The following is a 23,941-nucleotide window of genomic DNA, read 5'->3' as shown; positions in this document are numbered from 1 at the left end:
CAATTTGGGTAATCAACTCAGATGATTCACAAAATGATGTTTGGAAAGTTGTAAAAATTGTTGTTTAACAATTTAAAATTTGGACATTTCGAAAACACTTCTTGCATCGAAAATGATAAAAAAAATTTGAACTTATTTTTTTTTATAAATCACATACCTACGAATTTTATAAGCAATCCCTTTTTTGAGTTACAGGCATTATACATATATATACATTTGACTTTGAATGGCGGAAAAAAAAATTAAAAAAAAAACAATAGCACATTATAATGTCCTATACCTTTTTGAAGTTGATTAAGTAAATAGTTTTTGAGAAATTTAATTTTAAAGTTATTATTTAAAAAAAAAAATATTTTTTTTTCATTTAGTTTATTTTATTCATTTGTTTTTAATAAAGGGTAAATTTTTTTACACAAATCAATGCTCTCATTGATTTTAAGTCAAAAACAAAAAACCGCATGTTTAAAAGTATCTTAGTTTTTAAGATTTAAGGAAAAATGTATCTCCAAATTTTTTTTAGCTATTTTAAAATTTTTTTTCAAATAAAAAAAAGAATTAGACTAAATCAATTGGAAAAAAGGTCACTGTAACACGCTGCTGATCAGGACGTCTTCTTTTTTTAAATTAACGCGAAAGGTCATTATGGATTCATGGAAAATGGCTCTTACGATGAAAATCGAGAAACGGTTTTGTGGTCCTGAGGACCTTAGCTGTCCTGAAATCTATGTTATGTGGGATATTTTTCTGATATACGTAATATATAACTCTTACATTTAAAAAATAGTCCTGAAATATTCAGAACGTTATTAAAATAATTTAAAAAAATATAAAAAAAAAATATAAAAATGGCAAAAAAAAATTAAAAAAAAACACCAAAAATGAACAAAAAACCTCAAAAAAGGAGCCAAAATATCACTACGTTCTTGGGGTTGATTCTGAGTCACACTAAGTGTGTTTAAAACTTACAAATCTGTTGATTTAATAACCATTATAAAATTTTTTCCTTAGGAACAAATAAAACAAATATAAAAGTGCCTATCTATTTTTTTCCATTTTTGAAAAACTAGAATAGTTTTTTGCATTTATTTTTAAGGATTTGACTAAAAACTAAATAGAACAGTCAATTTTGAAAAAAAAAACTTGCTACAAGGTTCAAATTAAAAAAAAAAAATTAACTTAAATACAAAAAATTATTTTCTTTTTTTAAATTTTGACTTTGAAATTAAATTTCTCAAAAACTATTTACTCAATTAACTTCAAATAAACATCAAATTCAAGGAGTATATTTTAGCTTTCCAAAAAGGTATGAGACACTATAATGTGCTTTTGTTTTTTGTTTAATTTTTTTTTACCCATTCTGAGTGAAATGTATCAAAAAAAAAAAAACTTCGAACAAATTATACCTACAACTAAAAAATCTATTCCGAAAACTAGAAGTCATCGAATTTTAAGGATTATTTTCAAAGAGTGTATTATGGTAGGTATCTGTAATTTGGTTCTTAGTTTCCAAAACGCTCTATAAGACAATTTTTTAAAATTCTTATTTCAATCTATTTTCGGAATTTGATTTTTTTTTTCGATTCATTAAGCTCTACAATTGGAAAGTTTGAAAAACATTAACCCTACAATATCATTGGACTTTAAAGATTAAGCACCACATCCTTTTCACCATTTATCTTTAACTAAAGAATTTGAACATACCCAAATCCTTTTTTATGTCTTTTAAAACAATGCATAACCATTATGCTATATAAAACTATTTTAAAGACAAACCTTTTTTCTGAGGGGAGTGTCGGATGAAGAAAAATAAGCTCCAACTTAATACCCAACAATAGGAAATTATATTCTTCCTCCTTTACTTTCTGGTTGGTCCGGGTTCCCCTCTGAAAATCTCTTGCTAATAAATAGTTTTCAAAATGAGATTTTGTTTCTCCCCATTTTTTTTTTTTTTTTTTGGAATCCTGCATAATTTTCTCATAACCCAAAGAACTAGAACAGCAGAGCGAGAGTTAGTTAACTAGAAAACACCGCCTCTTTTCTAACTAAATTTATTTGGCACATTTTCATAGACCAACATAAATATAGGAGTTTTTGTGTGGATTTCTTTTTTTTTAAAGTGGATTTAGTTTGCTTTGTTTTTACTACTTTAAGTTTGAAAACTTATATATTTCGCCCAAAAAAGTAGGTTTTTCATTTCTAAACTGAAAATGCAAAAAAAAAAATATAAAAAAGAAGAAATTTAATCGCGTGTTTCCTGGCAATGAAAAAAGGGGTACTACAAAGTAGTTTCCTTACAAAATCAACAAACACCATCGCCAGCCACCACGATTTGTTTTACATTTCCTTTGTTTTAATTTCAACAAAAAAAAACTAAAGACTCTTTTTTGTTCTCTAGGCCATTACAAGATCAACGAACTGGATAAAGTCATGAAAGAATTGCACCTAAACTATGGAAAAATGGCCAAAGTCGGAGGTCTAATCGGTCATCCGGACTTGCTTTTTGTATTTGATGGTGACGAGATCCGGAATGTGTTCAAAAAGGAGGAAATCTTACCACACAGGTAAGGTAAAATATAAAAAAAAAAAAAAAAATACCTATCCATCCATCTATCTATAACATGAGACACAAGAGTGATAAAAATAATTTATAAAAAAAAAAAACAAAAAAAAAAAACCTTGAAGTGGTCTTTTTTTTTTGTTTTTTTACTTTGAAAGAAAAAAAAAAACGCTTTAGATGGAAGGTTTATGGTGATATTTCGAAAGCTATAGTGTAGCCATTATGTCCCTTCTTCAGGCCTTCATGTAGGTACTTAAATCCTTCCTATCTCAAGGGTCCTTTACAAGGACTTTAGAGATGAGACAAAGGAGAAGGATTTATATTATACAAAGTAGAATAGTTTTTGTTGTTGTTGTTGTTGTTGTAAAGCATATAACACTTGAAAATAATACTTGAAAAAAGTATCTCAAGTGAGATAAATACCTATCTATTGCCCTAAACTTGTAGTTGTTGTATAAACGAGTACCTTACCTCCTACATATATGCTTTTGTATAATGTTTGTAAAAAAAAAACCTATCCAACGTTAAAGAGGCAATATAGAAGCCGAGAATCTAGATACAGATATTGTATATTCTTTGCAATTGATTTTGTTTTTTTTTTTAATTATTAATTTTTTTTTTCTTGTGTTATTGTTCAAAAGTGTATCTATATCGTTTGTATAATGCCTTAGGAGGAGGCGATGAAGCTGAAAACAGTCTAAACATTAGACAAAAAAAAATAATTACAAACAAAATATTGAACGAGGGTGGAAAATATTATTGTTTTGTATAGGTACTTCAAATACACTCGAGTCTAAAAATAAACCAACGCCCTTTGTAATTTTTTTTTAATATCAACAACTTTGAGTTTTTAAACTTGTTTATTGCAACTGCAATTCTATTTTTATACAAAATTTTAAAGAAAAATTTAATTGCAATGGAGGTGGATTTTTAAAGGAAATTTGTGGGTGTATTTCAGGCAACAAAGCGAACAAAATAAATATATTTTATGAAACAAACACCACCATCCACCAATCCTCTATTTATTATATATGTAGTTCCTTTAAAATTTTCTATTACGTCAAGTGATTAACATTAAAAAAGTTTTTTTTTTTATTTTTTTTATTTTACCTTTTTTTTATTTAAATTCTGATTCCACAGCATAATAGAGTTGCAGATTAAACGATTAATTGAATTTGGTTTCAACATATTTTCTTTTAAGTTGATAATTTACACTTTTCCATAACTCTTTGTAGGGCATATAACAACAACACTATTTTATTCATTAATAGGACCGAAACATATTTGAGGCATAAGCTCCTCCACGTTTTTACCCTTGACAATGAAAGTAGTATTTATCGAATAATAGCGAAGTTGCAAAATATAGCGAAATTACATCGAGAATATTTTTAACTGGCAAATGTTTTGGGGTGACCCTGTATAGGTATTATGTAACAATAAATAAATTAAAAAAAAAATATCATAACGTAAGAAACATACTGTTAAAGGAATGCATAAAAGACCACCTTAATATATGGGAAATATTTTCATCCTTTTGTGTTTTCAAAAAATATCATCATTTTTAATACGAAAAAAAATGCTATAGCATAAAACATAATAAAGTTTTAAGTAGAAAAAATACTTTCAGTTTCTTTTTTTATTGTCTTCGGAATATAATTCAAATCTAGAAAATATCAATGCTCAAAATTACCACTATGGTAAAAGCTCGAAATTAAAACTACCAATATAGTTTTTAGCTATTTACTATCTATCAACTTCGATGCTGTTAAAATAAAAAATTGACTAAGGGCCATTTGGTGAACCGAAACTTAAATAAATTTAAGTAGAACATAAACCATTCACAATTTTTTCCTCTGCGTAAACTGTCACATAAAGATTTATGTAGATTATAAATGCTTAAGTTTTGATTCAGCAAACGGCTCTAAATGTCAAAATTATTAAGCAAGTAACATTCAACTTATTAGGTTACCAAGTATGTATAACACGGTGGTCTTGAAAACGCGGCAGGTTTTATAAAAATGGATCTCAAAAGTAATGATGCAGATTTGTTCGAAATGATCTCAGGATTCCAAATTTGTAAGTTTCAAAATCGTACCAGATCCCTTTTTTTGAGTTACAGGCATTATACTATATATACATTTGACTTGCAATGGAAAAAAAAAAATTAAACAAAAAAACAAAAGCACATTATAATGTCCTATACCTTTTTGGAAAGCTAAAATATACTCCTTCAATTTGATGTTTATTTGAAGTTGATTGAGTAAATAGTTTTTGAGAAATTTAATTTCAAAGTCAAAACTAAAAAAAAAATAATAATTTTTGTATTTATGTTAATTTTTTTTACCTTTGAATTACAAGGTACAAGTTTTTTTCAAAATTGAATGTTCTATTTAGTTCTTAGTCAAATCCTTAAAAATAGATGCAAAAAACTATTCTAGTTTTTCAAAAATTGAAAGATTTTAAGACCACCGTGATAAGTTTTGTAAGCATTTCAGTTTTTTTTTTTACTCAATTTCAATGTTAATTTTTGAAAATAAATTTTGTTAATAATATAAATATTAAATAAAAATATAAAATAAAATGTTGAAAACAAAATAATATAGGTAAGAAGAATTTTAATTAAAAAAAAATAACCACTTGCAAAACAATTATTTCTTCAGAAAACAAAAATGTTGCGCATACGCCACAGTGACCCCCCGAAACTTGTTCGATAAGTCTCATTGAATTGTTCAGTCGAACCAATTAGATTTTTTGTTTTAAAACCGGTGACCAAAAAAAAAAATAAGTAAAGTTTCTCGGGATCTAGGACGTTTTGTCTTAGATGATTAAATGAATATTTTTGAAGTGAAAACTTCTTTAGTATCGTAGTGATTTGAAACAAGATGAAACGAAAAAGCGACACGAAAAATCAATTGATCATAACTTTTTTATTTTAATAGATAGATGAATGAAATTTATACAGTAGATAGGTAACACGGTGCGACACTGAAAATACACCCCACGAATTACATAGTGTAGGCTGTTCGTATGGTCGAATAATGCATAAAAATATTTTTGTTATATTTTTGGAACCCTCCATTTTGTTTATATTTACAAAAAACCATTTTTACAGACCTTACGATGTAATCTATCAATATCTCAGTCATTTTTCTAACAACTCTCAATATGTTATATGTTTTTGAAAAGGGGATTTCCAGACCTTTTGAATGATGTATATAAGTCTATTGTTTAAACAAATTAAGTGTAGGTTTTTATCCCATAAATCTTGAAAAAGTGATTTTTTCTCAATTTTTTCAACTTTACCTAATTTTTTTTCCAAAAACATATAACATATTGAGAGTTGTTAGAAAAATGACTGAGATATTGATAGATTACATCGTAAGGTCTGTAAAAATGATTTTTTGTAAATAAAAACAAAATGGAGGGTTCCAAAAATATAACAACAATATTTTTCTGCATTATTCGACCATACGAACAGCCTCCACTATGTAATTTCTCGGGTGTATTTTTTTTTTGTTTTGTAGCACAGTGTAATTAAATAAATTATAATTTTCAATTAATTTCATATTCAAAATTCTGAGTTAACGGTGAAAAGATGTTCTTTTTTTAAACACGTTATATCTTTTGATCTAGAGCACATAACAAATTTATTTAACTTTAATACGCATGCTGATAATATTACCTTTCTTTTGATATATCACAAATAATGGTACGTGCTCTACAAGTTATATAATCTTTAATTGAAAAACTTGAAAAAAAAACCTCAAAACACCTGTGAAGATTTGTTGCCGATGACCAGCCAGCAGTAGAGGAAGTACCGTAATCTCAGTTTGAAATTTCGACATGGTTGGCTTTAAAAATTTTTTATTTTTTTTTGTAGGCATGGTAGAAATATGATTGAAGCGTCATATAAAAGGTGAAATAATAATGATATAAAATTTATTAAAGGTTGTCTTTTAAAAAATTGATTTAATGGCGTTAGAAGAGAAAAGAGATTGATTGTTTTGCTTTTTTTATGAAATCTAATTGGGTAAAAAAAAATTCTAGCTCTTTTTGTAGATGTTGTATAGACATGGTCGATATAAATATTTTGAGCTGAAAAAATAAGCTTTCAGATGGTATAAAATGTATTGTAGGTTGTCATATAAAAAAGTGATGGAATAAAAAAAAGTTATATTTTTCGATTTTTTTTTTTGCAAGAAAACTGATTTTTAAGGTTTCACTTCAGTTTCACTTCAACCACGTGTGAATTGCAAACATGATTTTTTTTTTTACTTCTGACTATCTCTTAAACGTTTTTACTTTGGTGAAAAAAAAAATATTTAAAATATTTTGAAAATTTATTTTTTTGATGTATGTATGTAAATTTAACTTCATAAAAACTATTTAAAAAGATGATTTTCTGTAATTTTAATAACAAATTTTGTATTTTTTTTTTTTTAATTTGCACTAAATTTCTTATAGGATTAAAAAAGAAATATTCTAAATAGTTGAATAAATTCATAATTTGTTTATGTTTATTGAACTATATGAATTAATATCAATTTTAAAGTACTTGTGACGTTTTTGTTTAAATACGTTTTGCCCAGGTACAACGGTTGGACTCATCAGTTAGATGCTGTTTTACCCTTTCTAAGATGCAAAAAAGCTTTGAATATTCTCAGCTACATAAGAGTATGCTACTCAGTCGTGCATTTTTCTTTATTATAAAATCAAAACAAATTTGAAGAAAACAAATTGCAAAAAACCTACTGAAGTTAAAAATTAACAAAAAAAAATTTAATAAAACTAGTTTTTACCAAAAATTTCAATTTTAATGTTTAAATGGATCATTCAAAAAATATACAAGCAGTTTACGTACAAGTACAGAGAAATGATCAAGCAGACAAACAGGCAGACAATTTTTGTAAGCTTTCACTATCATCGTTATATCATCATGATGGATTTTATTACTTCATTTCATGAATTGCCTACAGTCTCACATCGTTTAGGGCATCAAGTAAAACTACACACCGAAAATAAATATAGGCTCACAATTTCTTAACCTTGATTACCACGAAAGTAACATAATTGTCGTATAACTTGTTCTTGTGAATATAAAAAAAAATCTGAGTTTTACCAAAACCAGGTTTTGACTTTCAACAAATCCAAAATTTTATTAATGAGGTAGTATTTCTTCATTGTGTGGGTTCCGAAAAGTGTCACGAAACAATGTCACAACTTTCATCATTTTTTTGTTTGTTCTTTTAAATTCTATGAACTATCTTTCAACTTTTTTTTTTTTTGTTAAAAAATTTCATGCACTAAAAAAAACTACTGCCACTATGTCACTCTTAATGGATTTATGTTTCCTCCCAAAAAAAAAAAAAAAAAAATTGAAGCTCAACATAATTACGAAGAATGTGTAAATTCGCCCTTAGAACTTGAAGCTCAAAAAGAAGAAGAAAAAAAAATTTTAACAAAAGCTTGAAGTATAAAAGTAAACTAATTTTTCAGCTTACACCAAATCCAACAATGGGATTCTTCTATTATTTCGAAATGAACAAAAAAAAAAAAAACGAAAGAAGCTACCGTGGTTATCTTTTGTTGCAAAAGAGGTTTTTTTTTTTGGAAAATTCTTTTTCTTCTCCTTCTTTGGTTCATTTTTTTTTTGTATCCTTGGTATTTATCCTTAGACTGAAAAGTTATTAAGGTACTATTTTTTCTTTCTTTTTTCTTCATTCTGACACATAATACAGAAGAAGCTAAGCTAAGTAAGCTGGTTAGTTTTTTTGTGCCGTATTTCGTTTTGGTTTGAAAACTTTTCTATCCAAAAGCCAACTATACTCTGGCTTCAAGGGTTAATGCAATTTTTTGTTTGTTATTGTTGTTTGCATTGTTTTTCCCAAAACAAAACAAAAAAGCAAACCAAGTTTTAACATCTTATTATAGGATGTAAAGTCAAGATAAGGTCCTTGAAAAATTGAATAAAAAAGAGCTTTTATTTCATTCAAAAAAAGAGAGGGATAAAAAAACTAAGTTTGACAGAAAATTACATTTTTCATTGTCTCTTGGAGAGATATTTTTGAAAAATGTGAATATTATGGATTATGTTTTTCAAACTTATCCTCACAGCATGTTACAAAAAAAAATTTTAATTGACGTCAGGATAAGTGAAAAGCTCTTGCGTTAAAAGTGTGTTAAATATATTTTTCAAAATTAAGCACACTCAAAAATAATAAAATAATAACAAAAAAACACTTTCTATCTTTTTGCTGACGCAATTAAAAATGTGGAGAACCTTAAGTAAATTACGTTAACACTGCGTGTAACTAAAAACTAAAAAATAAAAAAAAAGGATCTGTGGTTTGTAGAATCCTCTTAATTAAAACGAATAAGTACATTTTTTTTGGGGTTTGTTTGTTGGTTGCTTTTTATTTGTGTGCATTTGAAAAGTCAAGGGATTTATTTTATTTATTTTTTTTTTTTATTAATTAGACTTTGAGCCTAGGTAGATAAAGTGTTTTATTAATTGGAATCAGATTTTGAGACGAATTTAAGGGTTTTTATTTTGTTTTTTATCCTTGATTTCATCACTTGAAACATTCAATGGCTAATAAAAAAAAAAATCATCAACAACATCAGGTCAGCAACCGACCCATTTGCTTAATTAGTGGTTCTTTTTTTGGTAGGTACCTACATTTTCAATGATTCAATTTAAGGGCTCAAACTAGATTAAATGGAATCTCTGCAAAAGTGTATAGAATGTTGTTATATAGGGGTTTGCTATGGCGACTGATTTTGTATGCTACAAGAGAACTTGTAATTGGCCAATTTAATTTGGATTTGTAAACAAAATACCTACTCAACAGAAATTGTATTGAGACGAGCACATAGAAAAGAGAACTTTTCACTTCTGTTTTGGTTTTCCTACCTTAAGAATACAAATACGGTCAGATTGTATTTTTTTTTTTGGGAATTTGAACAAGTTTTTAACTAACAATGAACTTTCAAGTTATATGATTTCATGGGTAAGTCTATTTTAATTAGTCGATTTTTTGGGGAAATTTTGGGATTTGATTCAAAGTGAAAATTGAGTATTAGATTTTGGAAAAAAAATACTAAGAAATGATATTATAATTTTCTCTACTCTACTTATTTAAAAACTGAATATTTTTCAAAGAACTTTTTTAACAAACTTACAAAAAGTTGTCCGCCGTCGAATAGTGGTGTGATCCGTTTAGGTGTAATTAGGTTTGTATCCTTTAAAGAACCGCCCACTTTTAGCGGAATTTTAAAGGAGGGATTTTTTTCAGTTTAAACCTAAAGAAATCATTTTATTTGCCACGCTTATTTTAAATTGCGTTTCTGACTTCTTATTCCCCATGATTTATTTTTTACTTGCAATACAAGATTGTCATTCTTAATTTAAATTCATCCCGAGCAAACAATTAAACGCAACACTACTATGAAAGAGAATTCGGCCAACAAGTTGGTCCCGCAATTTTGTCTGCCTTTATCACTGGAGCAATTTTGGTACAAACGAGGTAATATTAGGATTTTGGAGATTCCTGTCATATGACCAATATAGAAACGCTTTATTATTTCAAAAACGGCTTTTGCGATTTAGATTTTAAAAAATCTGTGGATTTGAAAAATAATAATTACACAGCCACACAAAAAAATATAAAAGTTCTGACCTGGGGTTGCGACTAAGTTTTTCATATAGTTTTTGGGTCGCTGAAACCGAATCCGAAGTCTATTTTGGCGTATCACGTCAAGTTTTTGAAATATCCTCAAAAAATGTCTAAACTCAAAAAAAAATTCTTTTCTGACATTTTTTGAGGATACCTATCTCAAAAACCTGACGTGATACGGCAAAATAGACTTCAGATTCGGTTTTAGCAACCCAAAAACTATAAGAAATTTTGTTTTTTTGGTTTTGACATTTTTTTGAGGATATCTCGGAAATCTGACGTGATAGGGCAAATCCAAAAACTATACTATGATTAACATATTCGCACATCCAGATCAGAGAAAATTTTTTTTTGTTTTCGTGACATTTTTTGAGGTTATCTCAAAAACCTGACATGATGGGGCAAAACGGACTTCGGATTCGGTTTCAGCGACCCAAAAACTATATGATAAACTTAGTCGCAACCCCAGGTCAGAACGTTTATTTTTTTTTTGTGTGGCTGTGTAATTATTAAATATTTTTTAGTGGTTTTAAAGTGTCACTTAATTTTTTGAGCTTTTTAAAAATATGGACAGCTGGATGCATGGTAGTGTTTCATATATTTTCGTTCATAAACTTTACATTTTTTGAGTATTATTTATATGTTGAGCAATTTTAAGAGAAAAAAAAAATGAGTTTTTTTTTAATTGGAAATAAAAAAAAATGCCTATAACGTATTTTAATTTAAAATCATGTAGGAAGAAATATTCAAAAATGATGTTCATTAATTCAAAGTTAAGGGATGATTAATTCTGGTTCGAATTTTTTTTAATCGGTTGTTGTTTAACAAAAATATAAACGAGAAATTTACATCTAATTTTTCGACCTGGTATTAACTCAGGTATCTATGGTTTTTATCTTTGGCAGTGTACCAATTCCGAATTTTGATTCGAATAGAAAACATTAAAATTATTCGTAAAAGATAACTTCTTTCGTTTATTTGAAAAGCTTTTGAGAAAAAAAAAACGAAAATTTGTATGTGAAAAAAAAAAATAATTTCAATAAAAAAACAAAACAAAAATAGGTACCTATTAAAAAATATTTTTTATATTTAAATCGTCAAACGTGTTTGTGGAATTATTTATTTTTTTAGCAGTATATAAATATTTCAACCAAAAGAATTTGATACTTTGCAGTAAAAAAAAGGGCTTGTTCCCAGTTGTTCTTTAAACCTAGATTTACTGAACGGTATTTTTTTTATTTAATAACTTAATTGCCTAACAAACTTTGATTCCCTATCAACAGTTAATTTATGAATACACCTTTATTTCAGTTCTGAGCTTAGTTCGTTTCCCAGTTTTTTTTTTTTGTTTTGCTTTTTAGAACCTTTAATAAAATTAATGTAATCATAAAAAAAAACTAATAAAAACAAATTATGCTAATGCAAAGAAGTTATTTTGCAAAAGATTGAAAAATAAAAAGTTTTTTTTTTATTATAATAACATAATATTCTTGTTTTATTGAATTAATTTTCAAGAAATAATTTGACATTTGATAACTATGCCGATTAAATGTCAAAGAATTTTAATTTTTTAATGATAGATTTTAAATTCAACTTCAAATAAAATCAAATTTAGCTTTAAAATTATTTATCAACAAAAAAAAATCACTCAAATATATTTTTATAATAAAACGCACTTGTTTTAAACTAAAACATAAAGACCGATGTTGAAAGCACTTTAAAATATTAAAATTATATTGATAGACTCGTTCCTACGTCTAACACTTAATTTTTTTTTTTACAAGTGAGGAATATTTGGTAAAATAAATAAATGTATTCCATACAAAATGTGTGTGTAGGCTTCTGCCACTTATGGATAAATTTGTTGACAAATATATACCAAAACAACATTACTTAAAAGTACTTGAGTGTTTGTTTAAAGTCTTTTGCGAAAAGACATTAATATGGTTTTCTCAAGGGTTTGGCTACTGGAAAAAGAAAATTTAATAAAATAAAAATATGCTTTGAAGTGCGTTTAAAAATTTCCATATGTATTTTTTTATTTTAATAAATTAACATCGACATTTTTGATTTATTTGTCTTTTTATGTGCAATCTTATTTAAAAAGATGCAAACAAATCGCTTTATAAATTGTATGTAAAAAAAAAAAACATTGACAAAGAAAAAGAATTTTCATAATCAGTATGTACCAAAAAAAAAGTTACTCATACGCCACAGTGAACTCAGAGAATACAATTGTTTGAAAGGAAGTATATTGATATATTAATTTAAACATTTCTAATAACATCTTTAAACAAATAAACATGGATAACATGGTTATCTTATAACATTTCAACATTACTTCACACATTGTCATAATTGTCATTAGCAAACAACGCGGCCAAATTTTAAAGAACTGAAATTGCCATTTATGAAGAGAATTGATGATGAAATAGATAAATACAAAAAAAAAAAACACTTAACAATCCATTTCCTTAAACATCTTATTTATTATATTTCGGGTTTTTTTTTCTATTCCTTGTTTAGTTTTTAAAATCTCAAAAACAACAAAAAAAAAAATAACACCATCATTTGCATAAAATAAGATGTGTAAATAAAAAATCTAAACCTAAATTGTATTTGCTTAAAAATCAGACAAACTATGCAAATAGCAAATGGAATTAATTAATTTTTCACTCTCATATCAAAAGAAATCCACAAAGTAAAAGCATTTGTTCAAATTGTCGAAAAAAAAGTAAAAAAACTGAGGAAAAATTAACGAAAAGAAGAAATATTGAAGCAATCAACATTTTTTTTCTTGCAAATTTATTTTTCCGACTCAACATGACCTTGACTCAATTAACAGTTCTTAAGTAATCGAACAGATCTTCTCTCACATAAAAATACAAAAAAAAAAAAATCCAAAGAAAAAAAATTGTATTTATCTTATAAATCACCATCATCGAGAAAGATGTGAAATATTATTCAAACTCATAAACAGATGCTAATTCGCTTCATTCGTTCCGGCATCTATGAGGTTCGATGAATGAAACTTTGCGTCTTTGCCGGCAAAAAAAAAAAAAACAATTTGCAGATGGAGATTTTGTTGTATTACGTATTATACAATCTAATAGATTAAATTCGACCCACCTAAGACAGCTTTGTGACGAAGTTTTCATATCTCACACAAAAGTCGTTGACGACTGGCGGCGTTTGTGATAGTTCAGTGATGGAAAAGAAAAGAGTCAACGAGCATGAGTCAACAGCAGTCAACAGAAAGATACAATTTTAGATTTTTGGTGTATTTTTATACATTTTTGTGTGATTGTCAATAAAAAAAAAACACAGTAATGGCCATAATTATTCAGACAATGTTAATGGATTTTTTTTTATAGATTTGTTATTTTTGTCAAGATATTAAGATCCGAGAGACATTTTTATTTTCTATTTATTTTTTTAATAAAAATAACATAGGTAAAGTTGTAAAATTTATAGACTTGCTGATTTTTAATTTCGTATACTAATGCCTGAATTCACCAGGAATGGGTAATAAGTTATTTGTATTTTTTAGATAAAATTAAAAGTTAAACGAAGGTTTTTTTTTATGAATTTTACATTTACTAATATTGGATTCACAAGTAACTTTATTTACAGGAGCCAACTCTGACCAAATTCGATACATTTTAACATTTTTTTTGGGGTTTGTTTGTTGGTTGCTTTTTATTTGTGTGCATTTGAAAAGTCAAGGGATTTATTTTATTTATTTTTTTTTTTTATTAATTAGACTTTGAGCCTAGGTAGATAAAGTGTTTTATTAATTGGAATCAGATTTTGAGACGAATTTAAGGGTTTTTATTTTGTTTTTTATCCTTGATTTCATCACTTGAAACATTCAATGGCTAATAAAAAAAAAAATCATCAACAACATCAGGTCAGCAACCGACCCATTTGCTTAATTAGTGGTTCTTTTTTTGGTAGGTACCTACATTTTCAATGATTCAATTTAAGGGCTCAAACTAGATTAAATGGAATCTCTGCAAAAGTGTATAGAATGTTGTTATATAGGGGTTTGCTATGGCGACTGATTTTGTATGCTACAAGAGAACTTGTAATTGGCCAATTTAATTTGGATTTGTAAACAAAATACCTACTCAACAGAAATTGTATTGAGACGAGCACATAGAAAAGAGAACTTTTCACTTCTGTTTTGGTTTTCCTACCTTAAGAATACAAATACGGTCAGATTGTATTTTTTTTTTTGGGAATTTGAACAAGTTTTTAACTAACAATGAACTTTCAAGTTATATGATTTCATGGGTAAGTCTATTTTAATTAGTCGATTTTTTGGGGAAATTTTGGGATTTGATTCAAAGTGAAAATTGAGTATTAGATTTTGGAAAAAAAATACTAAGAAATGATATTATAATTTTCTCTACTCTACTTATTTAAAAACTGAATATTTTTCAAAGAACTTTTTTAACAAACTTACAAAAAGTTGTCCGCCGTCGAATAGTGGTGTGATCCGTTTAGGTGTAATTAGGTTTGTATCCTTTAAAGAACCGCCCACTTTTAGCGGAATTTTAAAGGAGGGATTTTTTTCAGTTTAAACCTAAAGAAATCATTTTATTTGCCACGCTTATTTTAAATTGCGTTTCTGACTTCTTATTCCCCATGATTTATTTTTTACTTGCAATACAAGATTGTCATTCTTAATTTAAATTCATCCCGAGCAAACAATTAAACGCAACACTACTATGAAAGAGAATTCGGCCAACAAGTTGGTCCCGCAATTTTGTCTGCCTTTATCACTGGAGCAATTTTGGTACAAACGAGGTAATATTAGGATTTTGGAGATTCCTGTCATATGACCAATATAGAAACGCTTTATTATTTCAAAAACGGCTTTTGCGATTTAGATTTTAAAAAATCTGTGGATTTGAAAAATAATAATTACACAGCCACACAAAAAAATATAAAAGTTCTGACCTGGGGTTGCGACTAAGTTTTTCATATAGTTTTTGGGTCGCTGAAACCGAATCCGAAGTCTATTTTGGCGTATCACGTCAAGTTTTTGAAATATCCTCAAAAAATGTCTAAACTCAAAAAAAAATTCTTTTCTGACATTTTTTGAGGATACCTATCTCAAAAACCTGACGTGATACGGCAAAATAGACTTCAGATTCGGTTTTAGCAACCCAAAAACTATAAGAAATTTTGTTTTTTTGGTTTTGACATTTTTTTGAGGATATCTCGGAAATCTGACGTGATAGGGCAAATCCAAAAACTATACTATGATTAACATATTCGCACATCCAGATCAGAGAAAATTTTTTTTTGTTTTCGTGACATTTTTTGAGGTTATCTCAAAAACCTGACATGATGGGGCAAAACGGACTTCGGATTCGGTTTCAGCGACCCAAAAACTATATGATAAACTTAGTCGCAACCCCAGGTCAGAACGTTTATTTTTTTTTTGTGTGGCTGTGTAATTATTAAATATTTTTTAGTGGTTTTAAAGTGTCACTTAATTTTTTGAGCTTTTTAAAAATATGGACAGCTGGATGCATGGTAGTGTTTCATATATTTTCGTTCATAAACTTTACATTTTTTGAGTATTATTTATATGTTGAGCAATTTTAAGAGAAAAAAAAAATGAGTTTTTTTTTAATTGGAAATAAAAAAAAATGCCTATAACGTATTTTAATTTAAAATCATGTAGGAAGAAATATTCAAAAATGATGTTCATTAATTCAAAGTTAAGGGATGATTAATTCTGGTTCGAATTTTTTTTAATCGGTTGTTGTTTAACAAAAATATAAACGAGAAATTTACATCTAATTTTTCGACCTGGTATTAACTCAGGTATCTATGGTTTTTATCTTTGGCAGTGTACCAATTCCGAATTTTGATTCGAATAGAAAACATTAAAATTATTCGTAAAAGATAACTTCTTTCGTTTATTTGAAAAGCTTTTGAGAAAAAAAAAACGAAAATTTGTATGTGAAAAAAAAAAATAATTTCAATAAAAAAACAAAACAAAAATAGGTACCTATTAAAAAATATTTTTTATATTTAAATCGTCAAACGTGTTTGTGGAATTATTTATTTTTTTAGCAGTATATAAATATTTCAACCAAAAGAATTTGATACTTTGCAGTAAAAAAAAGGGCTTGTTCCCAGTTGTTCTTTAAACCTAGATTTACTGAACGGTATTTTTTTTATTTAATAACTTAATTGCCTAACAAACTTTGATTCCCTATCAACAGTTAATTTATGAATACACCTTTATTTCAGTTCTGAGCTTAGTTCGTTTCCCAGTTTTTTTTTTTTGTTTTGCTTTTTAGAACCTTTAATAAAATTAATGTAATCATAAAAAAAAACTAATAAAAACAAATTATGCTAATGCAAAGAAGTTATTTTGCAAAAGATTGAAAAATAAAAAGTTTTTTTTTTATTATAATAACATAATATTCTTGTTTTATTGAATTAATTTTCAAGAAATAATTTGACATTTGATAACTATGCCGATTAAATGTCAAAGAATTTTAATTTTTTAATGATAGATTTTAAATTCAACTTCAAATAAAATCAAATTTAGCTTTAAAATTATTTATCAACAAAAAAAAATCACTCAAATATATTTTTATAATAAAACGCACTTGTTTTAAACTAAAACATAAAGACCGATGTTGAAAGCACTTTAAAATATTAAAATTATATTGATAGACTCGTTCCTACGTCTAACACTTAATTTTTTTTTTTACAAGTGAGGAATATTTGGTAAAATAAATAAATGTATTCCATACAAAATGTGTGTGTAGGCTTCTGCCACTTATGGATAAATTTGTTGACAAATATATACCAAAACAACATTACTTAAAAGTACTTGAGTGTTTGTTTAAAGTCTTTTGCGAAAAGACATTAATATGGTTTTCTCAAGGGTTTGGCTACTGGAAAAAGAAAATTTAATAAAATAAAAATATGCTTTGAAGTGCGTTTAAAAATTTCCATATGTATTTTTTTATTTTAATAAATTAACATCGACATTTTTGATTTATTTGTCTTTTTATGTGCAATCTTATTTAAAAAGATGCAAACAAATCGCTTTATAAATTGTATGTAAAAAAAAAAAACATTGACAAAGAAAAAGAATTTTCATAATCAGTATGTACCAAAAAAAAAGTTACTCATACGCCACAGTGAACTCAGAGAATACAATTGTTTGAAAGGAAGTATATTGATATATTAATTTAAACATTTCTAATAACATCTTTAAACAAATAAACATGGATAACATGGTTATCTTATAACATTTCAACATTACTTCACACATTGTCATAATTGTCATTAGCAAACAACGCGGCCAAATTTTAAAGAACTGAAATTGCCATTTATGAAGAGAATTGATGATGAAATAGATAAATACAAAAAAAAAAAACACTTAACAATCCATTTCCTTAAACATCTTATTTATTATATTTCGGGTTTTTTTTTCTATTCCTTGTTTAGTTTTTAAAATCTCAAAAACAACAAAAAAAAAAATAACACCATCATTTGCATAAAATAAGATGTGTAAATAAAAAATCTAAACCTAAATTGTATTTGCTTAAAAATCAGACAAACTATGCAAATAGCAAATGGAATTAATTAATTTTTCACTCTCATATCAAAAGAAATCCACAAAGTAAAAGCATTTGTTCAAATTGTCGAAAAAAAAGTAAAAAAACTGAGGAAAAATTAACGAAAAGAAGAAATATTGAAGCAATCAACATTTTTTTTCTTGCAAATTTATTTTTCCGACTCAACATGACCTTGACTCAATTAACAGTTCTTAAGTAATCGAACAGATCTTCTCTCACATAAAAATACAAAAAAAAAAAAATCCAAAGAAAAAAAATTGTATTTATCTTATAAATCACCATCATCGAGAAAGATGTGAAATATTATTCAAACTCATAAACAGATGCTAATTCGCTTCATTCGTTCCGGCATCTATGAGGTTCGATGAATGAAACTTTGCGTCTTTGCCGGCAAAAAAAAAAAAAACAATTTGCAGATGGAGATTTTGTTGTATTACGTATTATACAATCTAATAGATTAAATTCGACCCACCTAAGACAGCTTTGTGACGAAGTTTTCATATCTCACACAAAAGTCGTTGACGACTGGCGGCGTTTGTGATAGTTCAGTGATGGAAAAGAAAAGAGTCAACGAGCATGAGTCAACAGCAGTCAACAGAAAGATACAATTTTAGATTTTTGGTGTATTTTTATACATTTTTGTGTGATTGTCAATAAAAAAAAAACACAGTAATGGCCATAATTATTCAGACAATGTTAATGGATTTTTTTTTATAGATTTGTTATTTTTGTCAAGATATTAAGATCCGAGAGACATTTTTATTTTCTATTTATTTTTTTAATAAAAATAACATAGGTAAAGTTGTAAAATTTATAGACTTGCTGATTTTTAATTTCGTATACTAATGCCTGAATTCACCAGGAATGGGTAATAAGTTATTTGTATTTTTTAGATAAAATTAAAAGTTAAACGAAGGTTTTTTTTTATGAATTTTACATTTACTAATATTGGATTCACAAGTAACTTTATTTACAGGAGCCAACTCTGACCAAATTCGATACATTTTAACTTTTATACCAAAGTAGCTCAAATTCGTTTTAAAGAAGATCAAACTTTAACTTGATTTATTATGAAAACGATACTAAAAAGATTGGTTCAATTTTTACATAAAAAAAAATTAGTTAATTACTTTTGGCTCTAGAGGGCGCTATATTAAATTTAGTGTCACGTTTTTTAGCCTATAACTAGCAGAAGAGCAACAAGCTTAAAACGATACCACATTTGTGAAAGTACGATAAGTAGTTAAGAAGCTGTGAAGGAAAAGATGAACATTAGGGTGGGTCAAAAAAATCGAAATTCTTTTTTTTGATTTGGTACTCCGAAAAATCGATTGCTAGACACCTCTAGAATATACACACCAAATATGAGCTCACTGTTGCTCACTGATTTCAATAGTTTTCTTATGACCTGTATGCATTGCGATTTGGATACGAATATCTTCTAAACAGTTAAAGCAATCAATTTGATGCCAAGGAATTTTTTGTAGAACGTTTAAGCCCCTAAAAGAATATATCTTGCTAAATTGAAAATAATGAATTTTCAGAGAACTGGAAAATTTTTAAAAATATAAAATGTTTTTATAATTTTTTTTAACTTTGACCTCGAATATCTTTAGAATGGTTAGATTAATGAACAAAGTTAACAAGACCTTTTTTGTGGAACAATCTATTTCCTACAAGAATATGTCTTGCGCGTTTGATTATTATAATTTTTCAATTTGTTACAAAATTAAAAAAAAAACAATTTTAAAGATTTTCTCGATTTTTGGACCTCAAATATCTATTCAACGGTTAGATAAACGAAAAAAGTGTATAAGGCCTTTTTTGTAGAGCGTTCAATTTCCTAAAAGAATATGAAAAGAAATTTGGTAAAAAGTTAATTAATAAAAAAATTATTTTTTTTTAGTAGAAGCTTGATGTAAAAATGGAAAATTGCAAAGCGGAGAACCTTCCTATTAATATAAAGAGCTCATATTTGGTGTGTATATTCAAGAGGTGTCTAGCAATCGAGTATCAAATCTAAAAAAAAAATTTAATTTTTTTGACCCACCCTAATGAGCAACTTACTAGTAAAACACATAAAAGCTCTCATCTTATCTGTTTTATCTGTATCCTTTACAAAAACAAAAAAAACCATTAAACCTATTATTTCACTTTAACTGTGTTTCTGTGCGTCGTCGAATTCGAACGGATTATGATGACAATAGAAACATTCAAAGTTGTAAAAATAAATGGTGCCGACGCGCCGTTATATAGTTTATTTTTGTCATCGTGTTGTTCCCAGTGCCAGTCTGTCTACACGCAGCAAAAACCAAGACTCTTAACGTTTTCAAAGCAAAATATCAATTTTTTGTCTTCTCTTTTTTTTTTGTGAGTCAACCTGACAGGTAATAATTTATCAAATGTCAAAATAAAAATAAAAACGAAGATGTCGTGTGTCTCTCTCTTTAACTGTGTAGGGTCTTTTAATTAATTTGACATTGACATTGTCAGAAAATAGCAAGCTCAAAAAAACTTTGAATGAATTGTCAAAGTCAAACACATCGTTATGAAAAGACATTAACTACTTTGAAGTTGATATAGACAAACAGTTTTTAGGTCCATAGCATAATTTTATGTAACGGTTTCTTGTAACTGTGTAAAATTTTATAACAATAAACATTGATTATGTCAATAAAATGAATAATGGTTACAACTTTGCAAAACTAAGGTGGGACCTGTATATCTTTTGATGTAAATCTTGTTCGGTGTCTTTATTGTTTTAATAACTGTTATTACATTCATCAAAATGGGAATCATGTTATGATGTCGTTTATGCGTAACGCTTGTGGATATTATTTTGAGAGACTTATTTAGAAGGCATTAAAAGTATTTAAAAATCCATTACATGACAGAAAAAAAATTATAGCTAACAACAAAATAGGTATAATTGATGTAAAATTTTACATAATTTAACCATTCTTTGCAAGCTAAAAATGATTTATTGTCAACTGTTATTTTTTTTTTTTAAGTGAAAACTTCTTTAGTATCGCAGTGATTTGAAACAATTTCATATTCAAAATCCTGAGATAACAGTGTAAAGATGTAGGAAGTACCGCAATCTCAGTTTGAAATTTCGACATGGTTGGTTTTAAAAAATTCTTACTTTTTTTGTAGGCATGGTAGAAATATGATTGAAGCGTCATATAAAAGGTGAAATAATAAGCTTTCAGATAATATAAAATTTTGTATAGGTTGTCATATAAAAAATATGGATTTAAAGGTGATGGAATAAAAAAAAGGTAGATTTTTTCGATTTTTTTTTTTGTGCAAGAAAAATGTGTGAATTGCACACATGATTTTTTTTTTTTTTTTTTGAGACATCTACGTATATGAGCTAACATTTTTCTTTATCCAAAGAGCTATGTTTTCAAGACCTTGCATTAATGAGACTTACTCAATCTCCAATTAATCCGACATTATAACTTATTTGAAGTTGAGCTTCATCGGTGTAGATAAGGGTAACAGAACTAGTAGTCCGGTCAAATTAGACATTTGAGGTTACATAAATTCCCAGCAAGCTGAAAATTGGTAGGATTGTCATAAATAAAATTTAAAAAGTCCTCATCGATCCGAGTTGTGGAAAAAAATTTACGGGGGGTCAAAGGTCAAAAAAATGGGTTTTTCACGATTTTTAGCAAAACGAAAAGTCTTATCAAAAAATTTTCAATGCGAAAATTGTAGACCAGCTTATTATCTATAAAACGTGTCATGACACTTTTTTTCCTCAGACCCACCGTTTTTGAGATATAACGATTCAAAAAGTTGAAGTTGAGTTGTAATCGTCATAATCAGGCATATTTTGAAAAAAAAAACTCCCAACAGAAAAGTTCCTGAAATTTTACTATCTTTTAGCTTGAATTTCGTTCTTTAATGGTTAAGAATATGGAGAAAGCAAAAAAAAAAAGGAAATTTTCTCCATTTTTCCGATTGGGAGCCATTCTCCCGAAACAATTTCCCTGGGAATTTTTGTTTAGAATAGGTCTGAATATAAACAGGGTGTCCGATAGGGAATGGACAACCCTAAAATGGCTGATAGCTACAGTTATGACTGTTCCAAAAACAGATATAAAAAAGTGCTATCGCAACCAGTTCATAAAATATTGACTTTTTTTCGTTCAGTGTATTTTAAATTTTATCATCTTGTGTTTTCGTTCACTACAACCACAAATGAATGAATTTTATTTATTTCTTTTTTTTATAATTTTTTACAATAATTGGCTGAGTACATATTAAGTTTAAAAACTTCATAGCTATTGCACATTTTTCTTAAAAAAAATTTGAAGTCTGTTTTTCGAGCAAAATGAAAAAAAAGTATTTTATGAAAAATTTTAAACTACTGTGGTACAAAATAAATCAAAGGAACCTAGGTGGCCACCTTTTTTAAAAATACTCTCAACTAAGAGGAATTTCAAAATGGTAAAAGGTTTGTCATACCTAGAGTTATAAGGAAGTTATCGGTACCATGAGTCTGGTCAAATAAGACTCAAAAAAAGGGGTGAGGTTACACAAATTCCCAGCAAGCTGAAATTTGGTAGGATTGTTGGAAACACCATCATAAATAAAACCTTAAAAGTCCTCATCGATCCGAGACCTGGAAAAAAAATTACTCGGGGTCAAAGGTCAAAAAAACGATTTTTTTCTCGATTTTCACCAAAACGGTAAGTATTATCAAAAAATTTTCAATGCGAAAATTGTAGACCAGCTTATTATCTATAAAAAGTGTCATGACACTTTTTTTGCTCAGACCCACCGTTTTTGAGATATAACGATTCAAAAATTTTGAGTTGTAATCGTCATAATCAGGTCTATTCTAAACAAGAATCCGGGGGATATGTTTTCTGGAGAAGGGATCCTAACTGAAAACTTCCCGAGATCTCAGTCTCTTTAAGCTTGAATTTTGTTCCCCCATGGTTAAGATTGGGAGCACTTCTTCCGAAACTATTTCCCCGGGAATTTTTGTTTAGAATAGAAATGTATAAGTGCATCACGGTTTTACACCACTGAAGATGTAAGACAAGTAAAAATACACTAAGACCCCACATACGCGATTAGGCTCATACGCGATTAGGCTTATTCGCGATTAGGCTAATTCGCGATTAGGCTTATACGCCTATATTACCAAGTTCAGGTGTGGCTTGGTTATCAGCTAGACCCAAAAGACTGGGGTTGGAAGTTGGTCAACAATGCACTAGAACCTGTTCCAACATTATTCCCACCTGCACCGGAAAAAAGCTGAACACAATTTTTTGCAACTGTAAAAAGGGATGTAGTGCTAAATGTGGTTGCAAAAAAGTTGGAATGTTTTGTTCTGTAGCATGCACAAATTGTCAAGACCGGTCGTGCTCCAATGTTGAGGATTCATTTGACACCAACGAGGAGACAAGCGATGTGTCATTATTAACTTGCATCCAGGACCAAGAACAAGAAGAAGTTGAAGAGGAAGAGAACTATGACACAGATGGATAAATCTACCTATTTTTTTTTTTTTTTTTTGTATGAACCCCAATAAATCCGTGGAATAAGCCTACCGGGGAAACCACATTAAAAAAAACGCGCTAGGTACACTACCTCAAAGGTGGCGTGGAAACGTGTGCATAATTATGACGATTACAACTCAACTTCAACTTTTTGAATCGTTATATCTCAAAAACGGTGGGTCTGAGGAAAAAAAGTGTCATGACACTTTTTATAGATAATAAGCTGGTCTACAATTTTCGCATTGAAAATTTTTTGATAAGACTTTTCGTTTTGCTAAAAATCGTGAAAAACCCATTTTTTTGACCTTTGACCCCCCGTAAATTTTTTTCCACAACTCGGATCGATGAGGACTTTTTAAATTTTATTTATGATGGTATTTCCAACAATCCTACCAATTTTCAGCTTGCTGGGAATTTATGTAACCTCACCCCCTTATTTTAGTCTAATTTGACCGGACTATAGTACCTACAGATGGATTTTCTTTCATATTTTGGTAACGCAGTTGTTTTTCATACAAAATATGACCATCGCAGAGCTTCAGACTCATGATATAAAGAGAAATTTCGAAA

General features: G+C 27.9%; 2 protein-coding genes across 6 annotated transcripts in view; one reads left to right on the top strand and one right to left on the bottom strand.

The window, feature by feature from the left end:
* LOC129906785 (G protein alpha o subunit) overlaps window positions 1-23,941 on the bottom strand; it is a 196,810-nt gene that overhangs the window by 46,481 nt on the left and 126,388 nt on the right. The gene's annotated exons all lie outside the window — the stretch shown is intronic.
* LOC129906775 (probable cytochrome P450 49a1) overlaps window positions 1-23,941 on the top strand; it is a 49,143-nt gene that overhangs the window by 13,493 nt on the left and 11,709 nt on the right. The window contains exon 3 of the mRNA XM_055982688.1: window positions 2,396-2,561. Within this exon, the coding sequence (XP_055838663.1) occupies window positions 2,396-2,561 (166 nt within the window). The remainder of the gene's footprint in view (window positions 1-2,395; window positions 2,562-23,941) is intronic.

Source organism: Episyrphus balteatus, chromosome 1 (genome assembly GCF_945859705.1).
Source record: "Episyrphus balteatus chromosome 1, idEpiBalt1.1, whole genome shotgun sequence".
Lineage (NCBI taxonomy): Eukaryota > Metazoa > Arthropoda > Insecta > Diptera > Syrphidae > Episyrphus > Episyrphus balteatus.
Note: the sequence above shows the minus strand (reverse complement) of the source record. Positions and strands in the feature narration are given on the sequence as shown.